The following is a 17899-nucleotide window of genomic DNA, read 5'->3' as shown; positions in this document are numbered from 1 at the left end:
TAGATCTCTCTACTGTAGACTCAGATGGTGATATTGGTCGGAAAAATAATCATAAAAGAGCTGGAAGTACAAATCAGAGAAATCTCAGTGAAAAGTCCGTAAAACACAAAACATACTTAAGTCGTTTGCAAAGAGTAAATCGAAGACTAAGTATAATGGTCTATAGCGTGTGTTGAACTGTGTCACCAGCAGTGATTCAGGCAATTGCAGATCTGTCGCCCTTAGACATGTTAATAAAGGACAGACAAAAATCTTATAGACAAGGTAACATAGAAAAACGGACATACAGGGTGTTCCAAAAAAATACTGACAAACTTTAAGGAGTGGTGGGAGATATCAATATATAAGCTTTTTGGAAATAAACGTATGTCGGTAAATGAACCGTTTGAACTGAAAAAGGCAATATGGTGTTGGTCATTATAATCGCATTTTTTCATGCTAGGTGTTGTTTTATTGATAAATAAACGATGACTTAGAGTAATTGTTCAAAATGTGGATCATTAGCTTCAATAAAACGAATGCACCGTCGGTTCATTGGCTCGCGGACCCTATGAAACATTTCGGAAATAGCTTCAAGATGTGTGCAACTGGCTATTATTCTTGCTAAGAGATCTTCCTCATTACACATAGGCGTTTCGTAGACTAGAGATTTGATATAACCCTAAAAGAAAAAATCTAGGGTGTTGAGATCAGGAGATCGCGCGGGCCAAGCTACAGGACCCCCACTCCTTCCGATTCATCGAGGCATATCGGTAAGTTCTTCAGATGAGAAATTGACATTTTTTTTTGTTTCGCGGGCATATGATTATTAAAGGAGAAAAGTTTGTATTGATGACCCGCTCTTTAAAATTTGTGGAGTGTTTTCAGGACACCCTGTATAGAACGCAATTAATGAAAGAGTGGCACACAAAGTGGGAAACGCAGGACGAATGGGATAAAATCTTCAAGCCCGACTGGAACACCAGGAACTAAATCCCTTTTCGACTCAAACAATTACAGCACACGAAGTGGTCAGTATACACTTATACTGAATAAAGAAAAAGGCGAACGAATCCTACTGGATTCCCGGAGAAGTTGACATCACTGCTCACACGGCCTTTGACTACCGGAAATTTAAGAAAGAGAAGTGCAACCGAATCACGTAAGAATGTGATAACTGAAGAAGATATCGCGGCCTGTATGTCGAAACCGGAGCACAAATGAAATGCGCTACACAGAACGTTCACGGACATAATGAAGAAAAAGATTAAGAAAAAATTCACGAGCAGTAAGAAGTTCCAGGATCAAACCTCCATTTAATCATTTGCAATCATTTGGAACTGGAAGAAGAGGAAGTAATGGACTGACAGCGGAACAAAGGGCGTAAAACCTGAGGAACACAATGTGGATAAGAGATTTCCATCCCCCTCCCGAAGTAACGCTACTCTGTCGGTCCCAGGAGGGAAATCCCGGGTGAAGAGAAAAAAGGTTTTTTCAGGTAGTTGAGAATCTGAAAAGCCTCTCATATTTTTTGTACAAGACACGTATCGTGAACTAAATATAACCCACAAAGTTGCTCCTCCAAGTGCATTAAAACGTATCAATAAATAATGCCCTCCACCCTAAACAGATACACAAAAGAGACTATTTATTAATAAACCCAGCAATTTGTACAACTTCCAGAACTCTCAGCTTGAGCTATTAAAACTTTCTCTTCAAGAATAGAGAAATAAATAATTCCCTGCTTTGGTTTTCGAAGCGTATTTAAGTTTTAATGATGCTATTCGATTTTTTTACTAAAGTTTACGTGGAAGTTTCATTGCAACACCGATATAAGCAAAGGAGTTCGTTAGCAGAGCAGGCTTGCTGCTTTATAATTAGAGGGTGGCTAAGAAACTTCTCACTTTCGGGTTGCAGGGCAACTTCCGCCAGTGTCTCCCCTAATACGTAAGTTTCCAATAATAATTAGATCCACATTTAAATTATCTTTCGAGACACGAGAAAGCTTTTCCCATAATGAAAACGCGGGCATTCTAACAATTGAGCATTTTAGTGTCTATTACGTCAAACCAATTTGCTCCAAAAGCGAAATCAAGAAAAATAGCGCTCTGCTTATTTGGCCCCTAATTAGTTCTTGGCATTAGGTCCGAAATCGGTTACATCACTCTTGGCCCTCATTCAATGTCGGAAGGGATTTGCTCCTTCTTCCGTAGCCGACCCTGGATTTAGCTCGCTGTCGCCTAATTAGGTCCAAGAAAAAACCATCACACACGTTACCAAAAATTTACATCCCCGGCCATAAATCTGACCGAGGGAGGTATTTATGGCTGTTTAAGGGTAGTATCGGAAAATTTTGAAGTCGGGGGTTGTTTTAATATTTTATATGGAAAACTGTGCTGGTGTGTGCGCCTTAAAGTTTGACGGTTGCCCCTATAAATCATCATTTTCTTTTTTAACTTATACCGAGATCAGGGCTGCCCTACCCTTATCAAGAGTTATGACAGTATATTGATTATGTTTTATATATTACAGCGTATTAGAAATGTCAGTGTTTCCAGTTTTTTCCTCGCGGGAATCTCATACTTTTTTGGTTTAACTCCTTTCCCGGAGCCCTCTCGAGGGCCCCACCGCTGAACCGCCTCGCTCGGGAATTATTTATAACAGGCAAAAATCGCTAGTTAATAATTAGATTAGACAAAACCTCAACCCTTCGGTCGTCTCGACCCTTGCAAATCCCAACAAATCCTGCAGGGATTTCCAAATTTCCCTTACGCCTATTTGGCTAATATAATCATCTTAAATGTCCGATGTAATGATTAAAGGATAAGGGCCCCGGCTTAGTTCGATACTAATTGGAATCAATGGATAAAATCTTTGACCGGACCTTTATCGATAATTTAAGGTCCTTCAGGTCCGGAGGAGAAACACAGAAGTCCACAATTTTTGCACCAGATATTGAATAATGGGTGTAGAGAGTCGTGGCCGGAATCGGCCGCTTCAAACCAGTCGCGATGCGCTGAAAATAACGAATTGATGAAAAATCGTATATTAATAGAGGTCGTTAATGAATTATTCTGGATCCATTAAAGGCCCGTGACATTAATCGGTCGATGGAAAAAAAGTAACAAAATTCTGAATTTATAATAAAACTCTGTCGTAAAATCGACGAAACACTTACCAGGACCGTACTTAACAAAAAGTTGAGGATTAGACTTCACTAATGAGATGTCATAGAATGAAGCCAAGAATGTCACGTTGAAGCTTATAAAAAGAGCAATGAAAACTAGTTTCAGTCCTCATCTTTTTATCATCATAAATCGGGAAAAAGAGATATTTAAAAAATTTCATTGTTTTAGAATGAATGAGAAAGGAAAAATAATTTTTAAGATCGTTTTGCACCATTAAAGTAATACCTTTGGAGTTATATCTGTTATCGGTTGCGAGATCCGCATGATGAACATCCTCATCTGGGACACACTACACATAGTGACCCATGGGCTTATTCGAAAAGTTAGCAAAAAGTCGCAAACACAAACTATTTGTATTTTTAACTAATTTTTTTCTAGGAAAATTCCAGATTAAAGAAAAAGTTATCGAAATAGAATACGATTGTACAAGCAACATTTCTTAAATGGAGCACCCTGTATCTGCCTATGATAGCATACGCAGTGTTTTAACTTTTAAATTGGAATAGTGACTAAACGAGTTATTAGAAATATGTGCTCTCATTCAATCAGGTCCATTACCGTTTGCCACATTTCCATTCTAGACATTCCTTACTTTGAACACACTGTACAGTGTGGCCCATTTTTTTATGGTTTCGCAGGTATCGTGGACACTACTGTAGATAGCGCAAAAAGGTTTCCGCAGCAGTGTGCTGTTTTTTTATGAAACAAACGATGCTGCTGACAAAACTTTCATAACTAGTTGCATTTTTTAACTACAGGGTGATTTTGAAAAAATGCCATTTTAAGACCCCCTTCTATTTTCTTTACGTTCCGGCTTATCGAAACGGAGAAAATGGATTCTTAACTAGAATTTTCCTTAAAATCCAGAGGTGAACTCAGGTTTTTCCTATATGTAATAGTTTTTTAGTTATTAACTGGGTTTTTTCTTATGGAACACTGTATATATTTTTATAATAACATTCATTTTTTTAGAAAATGTATAATACTATAGGGTTGTTGTTATATTTGGTTCGCAAAATTAATATTTATTACTTTTTAAATTATTTTTAGCAAATAGGCTATGAAAAACAGAAGGTTTTTTACTTTGACAGCTAAATTACTTGTATTTTCTGGAGATTTAAGTTATATCAAGTTTCTTCCCATTCGATATGACAGTTTTCGAACGTTCCCAAAAATATGATGAATTCCAATCTATTTTTTCCATTTCGATGAGCCACAAGGTGAAAAAAATACGAGGGGGTCCCAAAATGGCATTTTTTCAAAATCACCCTGTAGTTCAAAAACGCAAGTAACTATGAAAATTTGGTCAGCAACATCATTTGTTCGACAGAAATGCAGCACGCTATTGCGTAGACCGTTTTGCACCATCTACAGCAGTTTCCATGACACCTGCGAAAATCGTCAAAAATGGGACACCCTGTACAGTCACATTTCTTATCTAAATATCCACAACTTTCCTACATTAGAACTTTAGTACTTCTTCCATTTCAGTACATCGGGACACAGGTGTTCGCCTTCATCGTTCTCTTAGCGGGATCAGCTGTCCTCCTTGACAACAGTGCAAGAGATTCCAACTTCCAGCCCCGAATACGTGAAAGTATGCGTCGGCTCATTATGAATGCCCAATACGACGAAGCCAGAAACACTCTAGCCATGATTCAGGAAGGTGTAAGTATGCCAGGAATTTCAAACCTTTTGTTTCGGGAATTTGCCCCCTCAAAAACAAATTTATAGAGAGATATGAGAAGTCGCTAAACATCAAAGGGGAAATATTGAGTGCTTGGCAAACAAACCCGAGTGGAGTTTGCTATATGGGGATTAGGCACATGTATGAACCCGATACTGCAGCATCTCTTCGGGAGATTTTAGCTTTGCAAACATTTCACATTTGAGTCAGTGGTCAATATCGAGTCACTAAATCCATCTCAACTATCCCCCGTTTAATAAACTCCACCATTACTCTCCTCTGAGCTAACGACAGAACTTTTATAACTCGTATCGTTTGATGTCTGGAAACTTTTCAGGATTCCTGCAATTACTTTTGTCAAATGCGCGATTTCTCACACCCGATGCCCTTTAGCTTTCCCGAGTTAACTGGAAACTTCCCCCCAATGAGATCGGATTTTTTAAATTGGATCGAAAGTTGCTTTCTTCGAAATTTGCTCATTATGTGATGTCCCGTAAAGGGCACGTTTTATAATAAATATTAAAGCTAAATTTTTTATTCCGAGACAGTTTGATACAGCTTGAAGGTTTTGTTTCATTACACTCGAATGTCTAAAAATTATTGTGTGGAAGTGATTAATGAAGGTGGTATTTGTGAGAGTTAAAAATGCTAAAAATCCATTTGGAATATTGACTTAAAAGTATCAATAAATACAGGGTGTTATTTATGTACGTGGCCAAACTTCAAAGGGTGATTCTTTGAGCGATTCTAAGACGAAAAGTTAATAGAAACATAAGGCCGGTAATGCTTCGTTTTCAAGACACAGGGTGTCAAACTTTTGTTTTAATCGTTACATATTAAAAAACTCCTAAACAACAAGAAGGCGCAAACTAATATAACATTGACACTTAGCCACAGTTTTTAATGTAGTACAGAGGAATCTTTTAAGCTAGAAATTGTTTATCTCCTTTTGCTAGTGGCATCCACAGAAGTAAGACCGAAAATTTAAGAAAAATCAAACAAGAAAAACGCTTCATTAAAACTACACTTATAAATAAATGCTGCTGCAATTTTTCTTAGAAAAAAAAATTAACAATAAGTAACATGAAACTTACAATAGTTACTAAAAATGTCCGCTTTCAACTTGAATACAAGCATTAGCTCGTTTTTACATCGATTGCTGAACACGTTAAAGCATTCTCGGTGAATATCTTATCTGATTGCATGAATGCCATATCCGTTGGATTAATTCTTCTTCACTGTTGACCGGAATGCCATAAAAAAAGGATTTTACGTGCCCCCAAAGGAAAAAATCTAGCGGATATAAATCCTGAAACCTGGATGGCCATGACGTTGCTTAAAGGGAAAAAATATAAATTTTAAAAAAGTCGGTGGCACATAAATAACAATAGTAATCGTAAATAACACCGCCAAATTTCAGCAAAATCGGCTAAAGGATTATTGAGATTTTTACGAAAAAACGATTTAAAAAAAAAGTTTGATACCCTGTATCTTGGAAACGAAGCATTACTAGACTTATGTTTGAATAAATTTTTCGTCTTGGAATTACTCAAATGATCACCTCTTGAAGTTTGGCCACGTATCTAAATAACTCCCTGTATAAAGGAACTCAAGAAATTCTTTATTAAAGTAAAATTATACAAAAATTAAACACTGTCTGTTCGGTTTTCTAACCTGAAAGTAACGTTTCATCATTCAAGACCAGAAAGTTGCCCCGAAGGATCTGCAAAACTATTTTCCGATCGCTGATTTTTCCGATCCCTCTGTCTGCATAATTATCTCGCAAATACATAACGCAGACATGGAAAAACATCGATGCTTCTAAAAACACATTATTTTATAAAATCAAGGGCGATTTCGGCTAACTTTTGGCACTCCTGCTGTGATAAAGACATTAATACCCATTGGATAATTGGTAGGCGAACCGCCCCAAATGTGGCCTTGCATGCCGAATTCATTTTATAAATTCATGCGTAAACAAAATAAACAATGTGACGAAGAATATTTTATCAAAGATACGCGTTATAGCATTTATTTAAATATAAAAACGAACAAAGCATCAACTAAGGTCGGCGGTAAAAATAAATATTGTAGGTCACGCGACCGAAAATGTACTTAGCCGGACTTTCCAAGGTTTCGGGCTCGCCCTGGAGGACCCTCCTTTTCGGTCTTCTGACGTAAAGAATTATTCCAAAGCATATTTCACAAAAATCTAAAAATATTTAATTCCTGAATCCCTAATTTATGCATATTTTAGGGCAGCGGTTATCGAATATTGGTTTAATCCTTCTTGAGGGCCAAATTATTAATATTCTGGCAAGTTTAGCTGGAACAACAAGCTCTTGTTGACTTGGAGATAAGGTTTCGTCATTAGATTATTGCTCAATTTACTGTCAAAGTTACCGGCACTTAGGTCCTCAAGACAAATTCTCGAAAGCACCACACTTTACGGTCCTTTCGCAACTTGAAAAAGAAGCTCTCAGTAGTAAATTAAATGCAAAAGTTTCGACATCACCTCAAAGTCGACATTTGTTGCCCGTCCAAGTGAAAAAAGTTTCTTCCCATTAGTTCCGGATAAAAACGGGCAGGGATATAAATGGGGGACTGCTGGAGTTTAGATTGCCTGCCGCCCTCCCCAAATCCAGAAATGTGACGTATGATTATATTTACTCTTTTTCCTTTTGGGGGAATACCTCAAAAACCAACAAGCTTCGGGAAGACTTCTGTAAGTTAACACTTGCAGATTGCTTGCTGCGGGGCTGACGGTCCTGACGACTACGGAGTCCTGGGACAGCCCCTTCCAACTGAATGCAGGGACACAGTGACTGGAAATCCCTTTTTCCATGGATGCGTGGACGAACTAACTTGGTTCTTTGAAGCCAAATGTGCCTGGATAGCAGCACTAGCTATGCTGGTGGCCTTTATTAGCGTAAGTATTTCGCAAATGTTTACTGCGAACTTTCGGGACACAAAATTATCAAACTAATTCAGAGGTCGACATCAAAGATGCGAGTTAAACTCCATTAGTAAGGGAAGTTTATTTAGTTGACATTCGAATGCCGGTACGGATTTTGGCGTCATTAAAAGTTGGGGGGATCAAAAGCAAGCCGGGGCTTATTGCGGGGCGAATATTTGGAATTTGGGTAGGTAGGAAAATGTTTTAAATTAGCGGAGAAAGGTTTTTGGGTTTTGTGACGTGTAAGGTAGCTAATGATTTTCGCGTCTAAAGTTTTTCAATAATCCGGAAGCGGGCGGAATAAGTTTTCCTCGCCGGGAAACAATTTCCAAGAAGAAGCAAAAGGATCAAAGTTAGTTTCTCGGAATATTAAACTTCGTAAGTTTCCGTGTGTATTTGGAAAATTTAAATTATTTCCACTCTGAGGACTTTCGCAATCGGTTAGCGTTTCAAGGTACCTAATTGAATTTCGCAGGGAGTTATTAATAAGTTAGGGAATTTGAACTTTGTATTCCAACTCGGAGAAGATTAAGATCTTTTATATTATTAATAAAATCTCTTTTGTCCAATTGCCGAAGTTTTAAACGCTTTAGGCGACTGTTGAAAACCCGCTCTTTTAATGGGAACAAAATAGCTTTAATTATAAATAAATGTTTATCGAAGTAAAAGCGAAGCTAGAACTGAAACCCGATGTAAGCTCAATATAAGCGACATGTGACAGGAGGGGAAAATGTATTACCCTGGGCACTAAATGAAGACGATAATACTGAGCAAACGAGGGCGTCTAAGCCTAAGCTGCCAAAACACGTTAATGATCGCATTAAGGTTTCAGGTTTTCAGTAAAACCCGATTTGTTGACAACGTCTAATCGAGATTTAATGGCTTAAAAATAGGCAAGTTTTGACGTCAAAATGTTCAGTAATAACAATAACTCGCCACCAACTTTAAAGTATTCCCACAACTAATCGTTAAATGCCTACAAACTTTCAAACGCTATAAATACGCTTTTAATGAAAATAACGAACATTTTTAAAACACCAGAAAATCCGATTCGACCGAAACAGTTTCAAATTTAGAACAGAAAAACTGAAAATTAGGCAACACTTCGCAGAATATTTCGCAATGTGACATAGGCAACACTCAAAACATTTCCACTAGTTTACTACGGCCCTGATGCCACATTTATCATTCGGTTTTTTTTGCTAAACATGGATTCCCTTGAAACGGGTAGATTTGGGCTTTTGGAAAAAATTCTTTACATTCCATCTACTCTAATATGTTTTAAGTACGGTAAACCTTTCCCTATGATCTCGGAAAATAGGTAGCAAAGGAAGATGCGGAAAGTCAAAAGCGGATTCAATAGAAATTTGGGACTCTGCAACCGAAGAAAACAATTCCGCGTATTAGCTCTAATATTACCAAAATATTCCTTTCAGGAAATTGAAACCAAGATCTCTACGGCATACAAAATTGCTAAAAATTTCTTACGGCACGGCTCTTTACCCATCTTGCCAACAATCAGACAATAGAGTCTTCACGTTTGGAGAATAAATACATTTCTATCGAAAATAATAAAAATTACTATTCCTTCCGTTACTTGGATTCCTGTGCAAGAAAATCGGGTGAGAATGCTGCAGAAAAACCAACAGATTGAAGTTATATTTCCGGCAAAATTAAAACATCTAAATGTAGTAGAAACAGTAATTGAAACAGAACACGTGACATGCTCGTTTCGATCAATTGAAATAAGTAGAAAAAATATTAGCAAAAGTAATTCGAAGTAATTGATTGAAAAGTGAAAAACAACAATCAATTTTCTAGAAAAACTTCTCTAAGATCTCTAATTTTGTCCGCCTCAATTCTCATCTGGCACCACTGGCCCAGATCAACCTCTGACTCAAAGCTAATGTTACCTACTAGCCTATAAGCATCCTTTTCTAGCACACTTTCTTAAATGAAGACTGAAGATGTAACGTACGTGTTAACTGCATCCAGGGCCTACTACTTCTTAATATAAGTTGATGACGTCGGCACAGTGGTGGCAAATGAAAATTTTAACGGTACTAAGTTTAAATTGGTGCGCCTTTCTGTATTCAAATTATCCCACCATTGCTCGAACTGGGTGTAAAAAAGACAATATGATGGATGACGTGCGATCTTCGAAGAAAATGGAAAACCCGTGGTTAGAGGTGAAAAATACTTGGAAAAATTATAAAATTAAATGTCTCTGTACAAAAGAATTGTGCAGATTTGCGCCCAATGGTTTTGCAGTTGTGTAAAATCATGTGCAAAATGGCAATACCAGGGAAGCTGCGTGCGGTGGCAAAATCTTCTTCAAAAGAATATCTTTATCAGTGAGCACAGCCCTTTATACCACAAGGAACACAGATGTATGAACTCCGATAGAGCAAATTCCCAATGAACATAAAAAGGCAAGTGGAATGAAAGTAATTGCTGGTGCATGTTAAATATGTATACGTAAATGAAACTTTTCAAACACGTAATGGAAATAAACATGCACCGCTGCATATTAATTTGACTTAAGATAGCCCTTGATTTATTAGTAAAATTACACCATTTCTCCCTGTATTTCAGCTTCAAATCCCAGGACTTTTCAAACGGTATTTTACACGAAAAAATCGTTACAAAATCCACACCCTCTGGGGGGCAATAATTTGAAATATTCATGCAGCATTTCTGGGCAATAAAACCCTGATCTGGTAACAGGGAATATTAGGGAAACATTATGATTTCTGTCGAGTATGTATTCCGTTTTAATTAAAGCTGAATATGCAAAATCCGGGAGGGTCGGGAACAAAACACGCGAATGTTGAGGATATACAATGGAATTCCCATTTTGGCCTGCCTAGTTTCGGTATATTTCTTGACAATTTCGGTCGGGATGAAGGCAGAGCTAAAGTGGCGGTTTTCGATACTTTAAACGGGGGTTATTGTGAGAAAACCCCCCGAACAGTTAGAATCGATAGGCAGTTAGACATGCTGGCGATTAATTTATCTTTAACCCTACACAAGTACATGCATGCACTCCAAAGCTCGGTTTAAGAAGTAATGAGTTATAGATAAAGAACACACGCGAGGTGGTGATTAATAAACCTAGGGAAGCCGACATTAAAATTCTTACTTCATCATTTTTTTCCTTTTCCTATAAACCCCTGCTAGTTTTAAGTTTACATGGGCTACATAGCCCTATCAAGGGCCCCAGTACAATTTTAAGGGTATTGATAATTATGGACTATCCATAACGCCAATATTGGATTATTAAGTGAAATTGGAAACGGTCGTTGGTGGGTGATTAATGGGGTCAAGAGTTATTTCGTATATGTTTGTTTTATGGGCGGAAAGTTAATACTCACTATGGTCGAATGCATAAAATGTGGTTATTTTCGTCTCAAGGGCGTTAAACCCAATTTTTACGGACGTATCTGGAAAGTTGTTGCGTAATATGTCCAAGGGCAACAATCGTGGGTTGTGTGCCAAAGGTGCCAAGGAAGGAGATTTGGAGAGATTTAATGAACATCCTGTGAAGAGAACTCGGACAACGGCATTTCATCCAGAACTGACGGAATAATCCAGAGGCCTAAGAGAATCATAAATCAGTACCACTCAGGGTATGACGATGATAACCAAAGAAATTGGAATAAACTGGCACCTCTATCCTTCCTTGCGTACCGCAACTCACAACGTGAGTCAACACGCTAAGCACCATCGTTGCTGCTAACTGGATGGGAGATGAAACTTCCTTCCTTGACAAACTACCAGTCGATGATGAACATTTCTACTTGGCCAACTAAGAAAAGAGATTACTCATAGATTTCAGAAACTCAACAACGATCGCATGAAGACGCGATAACATTCAAGCTGCCTGGTCAAAGCAGTCTCGACGAAAAAGGGGGCTTCGGCCCGAGGGTGCAGGGACCAACGCACAAGATTGTTAAAAAAATAAATGAACTCGAATGTAGAGAACTCGCTAAAGTCGAAAGCAAAGTAATTCATGTAGGGAGGCTAAGTTAATGAGGAAATGCTCTCCATCTTGGCACCTCCAGAATGAGAGTTACTCACGAATGACTCTCAAAATTGTAGTAAAATCTGGAAAGCTCTGAAAGGGGAGTTCTTCTAAACTTGACGAAAGGATTCCCAAACCATTTGAAAATGACAAGAAATTGATTGAAAACGTGTTTAGGAGGGCTCTCCAAGCTCACTTGGCTCACCCTGCAAAACACTGCTTTCCGGTCTCGTAACGTACTCTCGAGATACCTGCGAAGGAAGTTTCGAAACAGAAATGTATTAGCCTAAAAGTATTCCTGGAAAAATGATCATATAGGTGCAATTAACGAAACAAAAAGCTCATAAGCGACTTTATCTCTGGCCTGATTCGCTGGGAGATATATTTTCATTTCGCTGCTCTTATTTCCAGTTTCAGTTGGTAAAACACCATTATAACACCACCTATACAACCATTGTGAATAATAAACGCACTGCATTCCAACAAATGGATAAAACGTTTTCCGTTTAAACAACTCCATTGTCGTTTCATTTCTCTTTCCATTTCTGGGCTCGTTTCTACCTGCGTGATGTCTCGCCAGATCATTTATTTCAATCAAGACGAAACTTTTCAACCCTTTTCCCGAATTCTAGATGCATGAGGCGAACTAAATTTGAAAATACGTTTCGGCAAACAGTAAGTGGTGCACAAATTGAATTCCGTTTACCAACGAGTTGTAGCTTTGGAATCGAGATATCCACGAGAAGACAACTCATCGCCAAGACTGTTTATTTAACTAAAAGCCTGTTGCCTCAAGAACAGGCTACTGTAAATTGATTGCTGATGGCAAGTTAGTAAATATGGCCGGTGAAATTAACGTCTGATTAATGCTTACAATTGCCTCTTCAAATTTTCACGAATCTTACTAAATTTCTTTTAATGCTACAGTTGCAACTGAGATCAAGATTGAAGTGATAAGTCTCGGGTCTCGCTAAGAAAAACTTTTTTTTTTGGAAATTCGACTCTGTTCATCAACAAACCCTCTTTCAAGAGCGACGCATTTATTCCTCTAATTTTTCGATATTTTTTTTTCCTGGAGCATCTCTCTGATATTTGCAACAACCCAGCAGTCACTGGGAGCTAAATCTGGAGAATACGGTGGACGAGGAAGCGATTTGAAGCGTAATTCATTCAATTTAACCATCTTTCTCATCGATTCGTGACATGGAGCATTTTCTTGGTAGAACAGCATTCTTTCTTTGCATGTGCGGTTGTTTTTTTTTAATTCCCACACTCAATCGATCGAATAATGCCATTCACTATTAATAGTTTTGCCTTTCTCAAAATAGTCGGTGAACAAAATATTATGCACGTTTCAAAATACGGGTGCCATAACCTGGTTAGCTGACTTTTGATATTTTTGTCACTTTGGACGACTTTCACCCGCTATTGTTCATTCAGCTGACGATCTTTTTGATTCGGTTGTGTAGTAGAGAATCCATGTTTCATTTATTGTCACATACCGATGCAAGAAATCCTTTTTACCTTGCTTAAACAACTCTAAGCAGAGCTCTGATTCGTGGATACGTTGTTGTTTTTGGTCTGGTGTGCGCAAACGCAACACCCACTTCGAAAGCAACTTATGTATGTCCAAACTTTCGTGTAAATTACAAACACACTATGTACATTCTGACATCTTTAAGGATAACGTCAGCTATATCACGCAACTTCACTTTACGGTTTTTCGAAACTATAATATTTTGCTGACTTTTTTTATATTTTTCTGGTTTTAGGCGACCAAAGCGTTCAGCATCATCGATGTTTAAATTCAGCACAGTCAACAATAATTGATTTCCCTGGAGCAGAATCTCCATAACGGTTATCAAGCCGCTGTTTGGCAGTATTTTTCTCCATCAAAGAACAATGTTTGTTGAACACTCGAAATGCTTTTTTATCACTAAAATCACTGTAACCTGTACACTAATTGTCAGAATGTCACGAAATTTTGACAGCTGCCGCTTGAAAGTTGGCACTAACCATAAATCACATGGGTCTGTTAACAGTGTTGCCAGCGTGTCTGTGCAACAGTGTGCAGATGTCAGACGGAAGACTTATTGAGTGATTTGTCATGTGTTGTCTTTTCCAGATTATGAACGTGGTCTTGTCAATCGTCCTAATCCAGGCTTTGAGGAAAGAAGAAGAAGAAGCGGAAACCTACAACAAGTAATCCTCTTCTATACTTATAAACAGTAAAATACCAGTACAAGATGTTGCTTCGTCCAGCAAGTTTAGTACTCTTTGGTACTTTTAATTAAATTATTTATTTGGATAAAGTCCTGCGTTAATGCGCAGTAATGTCAAAGGTTGTTTTAGTTAGTTTGTAAGCACCAGATTTTTGTATTTTTTAAATAGATTGTCTTTGAAAGGCTCTGATTACAATGAAATTGTGTTTTGTCGTGTCTGCGACACTTGAAAATGTGTAAATATGCCGACGAAATTTCCCGAAACTGCCTCTCATTGTACGTAGTTCTAACGATTTAAATGAATAAATAGATTTTATAATTTAAGTAGATTAGCTTTGATTTAGCAGCAGAATTGGAAATATAATTTTGGACAAAAACCTCTCTCTTTCCACGTTCCAGGAGATTTCCATCTGCAAATAATAAAGCAAGAATGCACGTATTCTAGTTTATTCGCCGTCTCCGGGCACTTTTGTGAATCTCAATCCCTAAAATGGTTTTAGATTCGAAAAATGCAAATCCAATATCCCCCATTGCTTCGAGATTTTTGAACGGAATTTTCTCAGACGTATAGAGGACACATGTTTTAATCGAAAACTGAAATTTACTCTAATGCACCGGAAAACTGGGATATCGCTTCCTGATTACCCCCTTTTGCGGTATTATATTGATTGGCTTACATATGCAATTACGTTGTTTCGTGTCATCCAATTAACGGACTTAATCTAAATTGATATCCCTCCTAATGCATACTAATTGCAATAGCAGTTCGACCACACACATTAGTCTAATAGTGTTTAACCCTTCTTAAAACGGCATGTTCCAGAGTGACCTGCGAGGGCTGTTTGCTACGCCACTGTGCGGGCACAGCAACTCGTTTTTTGCCAGATATTCAGAGAGCTGAATGAAAAATGCATGCCGCAGATAAAACGGCAAAAATGCAAATTCAATATTTTTCCTCCTTTTAATAATATCCAAAGTGCTTTCTCTGGATTTTCGTCTTTAATAATATGAGGGTTTTTCTACGTCTGCTGGAAAATCGTATTAGACACTGCAATATTCACTCCTCGGGCTATAGGGAGGAGCAGCTGCAATCGACCAAAAGGAAATTTCTCGACAACTCAACAACAAAGTTGCTCATTTTCTGCCAGGTATACCACACAATACAAACTTTGTTTTAAACATAAAATTGGACTTTGGCTTGTGCTCCCCGAAAGTTTTATTGCATCTGCATGGCAGAAACAACCCTAATCCAGAACAAGAGAAAAAGCGAAATTTGCCTTCATAAACAGTTGCATCTCATCTGGAGCTGAAAATGATGTTGGTGCTCCAGGAAATTTATCACTGCAGAAGAGAGGTAACTTTCAGTGAGTTTCCAACTTATTCGGTTTGAGCAATGTATAATAATTAAGGGACGAAACTCTGGCGTTTCTCCTGCAAACAAACTGCCTTAACTGCATCCGTTATTTACGATGCATATTATTGCTTGCAAATTTGTATCCAGATTCCCGGAAGCCCGGAGAGGGAAGCTGGTAGTAAACCTGGCCAGGTTATTAAGCGCTAAATAATCCACTATAAAACCCGACTTGGGGGCTGATGTCTTCTGCTGATACGAAAATTTGGTGCTATTGGAATCTGAAGTAATATGTGAGCTAATCAATAGGGCCAACAAAAGAAACGCCCTATAAAAAGCGAGTCCCTTGAGGCTTTTGAACAGTTTATCTTGTCGTGCACAAAACCCAAAACTAATTCGCCACGAAAGTTAGATTTATGGGGGAATATACTATTATGCTTCATATAGGCATGGAGAGTGAGATCGAAAACGTTTTGACAATGAAAATATCGAGTTTTCCTTTCAATTGTCGACGGAGACTACCAGTTTCACTTCATTTCCCTTAGAGATTTCGCGCTTGCAGCCTGGAGAAAACTGTTATTTAATTATTCAATTAAGTAAGTTGGCAGCTGGTATGAATCTGCTTAGATTTACCCTTCGTGAAACATGAGGCTGAATGCCGAATTCCATTGATTTTTTTGAAAAACTCACCGGAAACCTCAGAGGAACCAAAGTGTTGTTCTGTTTGTTTGTTCCACAAGTAGCGCGCCATGGTCGCCTGACTAGAATCCACGTTATTTATGCCATTTGCCGCCCAAATCTCATGGATATCATCCATCAAGCACTGATTGGGAAATATTCGGAAAAAAACTCAAAATTTTCGCTTAAATTCGTTTAGTCGATCGTTATATGGACACAGAATAACTCGAATATTGTCGGCTCGAAAATCCTTAACACCTTCATTTAAGAGTACTCCCATAGTTCCGAAAATTCGAATCGAAGGGTTAACATGTAAAATGTGCGAAATACTCTGAAATTCCTCTACTCAACCGGTCAGGAATGAGGGCTTTTTTGGCACGATTCATGTTATAATTTCGAAGTGTTGAGCTCTGGTTGAAAGATAGATGTCCAAGTGTTATTCATGTTTACTGAGCGTAATCGTTGAGGCGAAAAATTAAATCTTAAAATAAGCTGATTAAATTAGGTACAATACTAAATCATCCTTTGAAATGATTACGTGAGTCATGCCAGAAAAGACCGTCAGTGCTCGGCGATTGTGAAGAGGAATTGTAGTGTCTATCCCCAGCTGCCACACGTTTTAATTGACTGTTAATTTTCGTTTTTCCACCCATTTTTTGAAAGTAATTTTTTGTCACCAAAACGTCAAGAAAAACTTTCGTCCGAGCCCTTAATAAGGGATGGACATCAATCACAATCGGTTTTAACTCAAAATAGTGTGCAATTTCATCGCCCCAACAGCCTCTACTGGTTTGTGAGGCGTTAATCCCAAATAAAATAAAAGCAAAAAAATATATTATTGACACCCAGCTTTCCCAGTGAAATCAAAGAAACCCTAATATTCGAGATCTAAAGAAACCTCTACAGTTGGCCCTTCGGAGGACCGAAGGACCAAACAGCACATAATACTCCGACAGTTTAGTGCACGAGTCCGTGTACGCCCTGCCCCACTCGTTTTTAGTAGTGCGATTGAGCTCACTTCCTCGGAATACGTTTCTGGAAATTCGTAACAAATCAGGGAAAATTCGTGTTATCGCAATACGGTTTTTTTTTTAAGTTAGAACGAAGACTACTTCTGAGGTCTGCAGGAGAACGGGCGCCCGGACTAAAGCCATAACCCAATAACGCTACTGCGCAATCGGACCATCCCGGAGGCACATCGCAGCAGTTGTTCCCCCTTCGTAGCAATCGTAGCTCCGAATTTTCGGTCAGTATCGGTTCGAGAAGCAAGCCAGTCTGGTCCGGATCGAAAGCTCTAGAATGTGCACATTTCTGAGATATCGCAGAAAACCGCTGTTTCCGCACACGTAACTAGTTCTCAAGAGACATGTAGCCGTCATACCGCAGTCCTACGCAACTACCATCGATCCGAAACGAACTGAGTTATGTTGTTGGTTCCATTCCGCTAACTACCGCTGGTGCTAATTAAACCGAAATTTTTTTTACCGAAAATGGCGTTGAATCAAGCTTTGAGTGCGGTCATACTGGTCACTTGCGTGGCCTGTTACTACAACAGTACTCATTGTGACTTCGTTTTCGATGACATTAGTGCGATCAAAGAGAATCGGGACTTGAGGCCCCACACACCGCTTTCGAATTTGTTCTTTAATGACTTCTGGGGTACCCCCATGCACAAGGTAATTTGCTCTTTGGTGGGGTCTAGACTGTAGATTTTAGCGGTGGACCTTGCTGACCTGGGGTAATGACCCCTCCGAGCATGTAGGCAAAAGTGTCATGTTGAGATTAGTCACATAGTTGATGTTAATTCGTCGTCC

At 38.5% G+C, this 17899-nt stretch overlaps 2 protein-coding genes across 3 annotated transcripts in view; both read left to right on the top strand.

Moving 5' to 3' along the window:
* Tsp2A (tetraspanin 2A) overlaps positions 1-14380 on the top strand; it is a 43021-nt gene extending 28641 nt beyond the window's left edge. The window contains exons 3-5 of the mRNA XM_066389574.1: positions 4659-4835; positions 7598-7783; positions 13960-14380. Coding sequence (XP_066245671.1) covers positions 4659-4835; positions 7598-7783; positions 13960-14040 — 444 coding nt within the window. The 3' untranslated portion in view covers positions 14041-14380. The remainder of the gene's footprint in view (positions 1-4658; positions 4836-7597; positions 7784-13959) is intronic.
* Positions 14381-17267: 2887 nt separating this feature from the next.
* Positions 17268-17899, top strand: part of LOC136408524 (protein O-mannosyl-transferase Tmtc3-like) — a 32232-nt gene continuing 31600 nt past the window's right edge. The window contains exon 1 of one of the 2 annotated variants that reach the window (XM_066389558.1): positions 17268-17761. In XM_066389558.1, the coding sequence (XP_066245655.1) occupies positions 17576-17761 (186 nt within the window). In that variant the 5' untranslated portion in view covers positions 17268-17575. The remainder of the gene's footprint in view (positions 17762-17899) is intronic. The other variant, XM_066389557.1, reaches the window with a different exon arrangement.

Source organism: Euwallacea similis, chromosome 4 (genome assembly GCF_039881205.1).
Source record: "Euwallacea similis isolate ESF13 chromosome 4, ESF131.1, whole genome shotgun sequence".
Taxonomy (NCBI): Eukaryota; Metazoa; Arthropoda; class Insecta; order Coleoptera; family Curculionidae; genus Euwallacea; species Euwallacea similis.
Note: the sequence above shows the minus strand (reverse complement) of the source record. Positions and strands in the feature narration are given on the sequence as shown.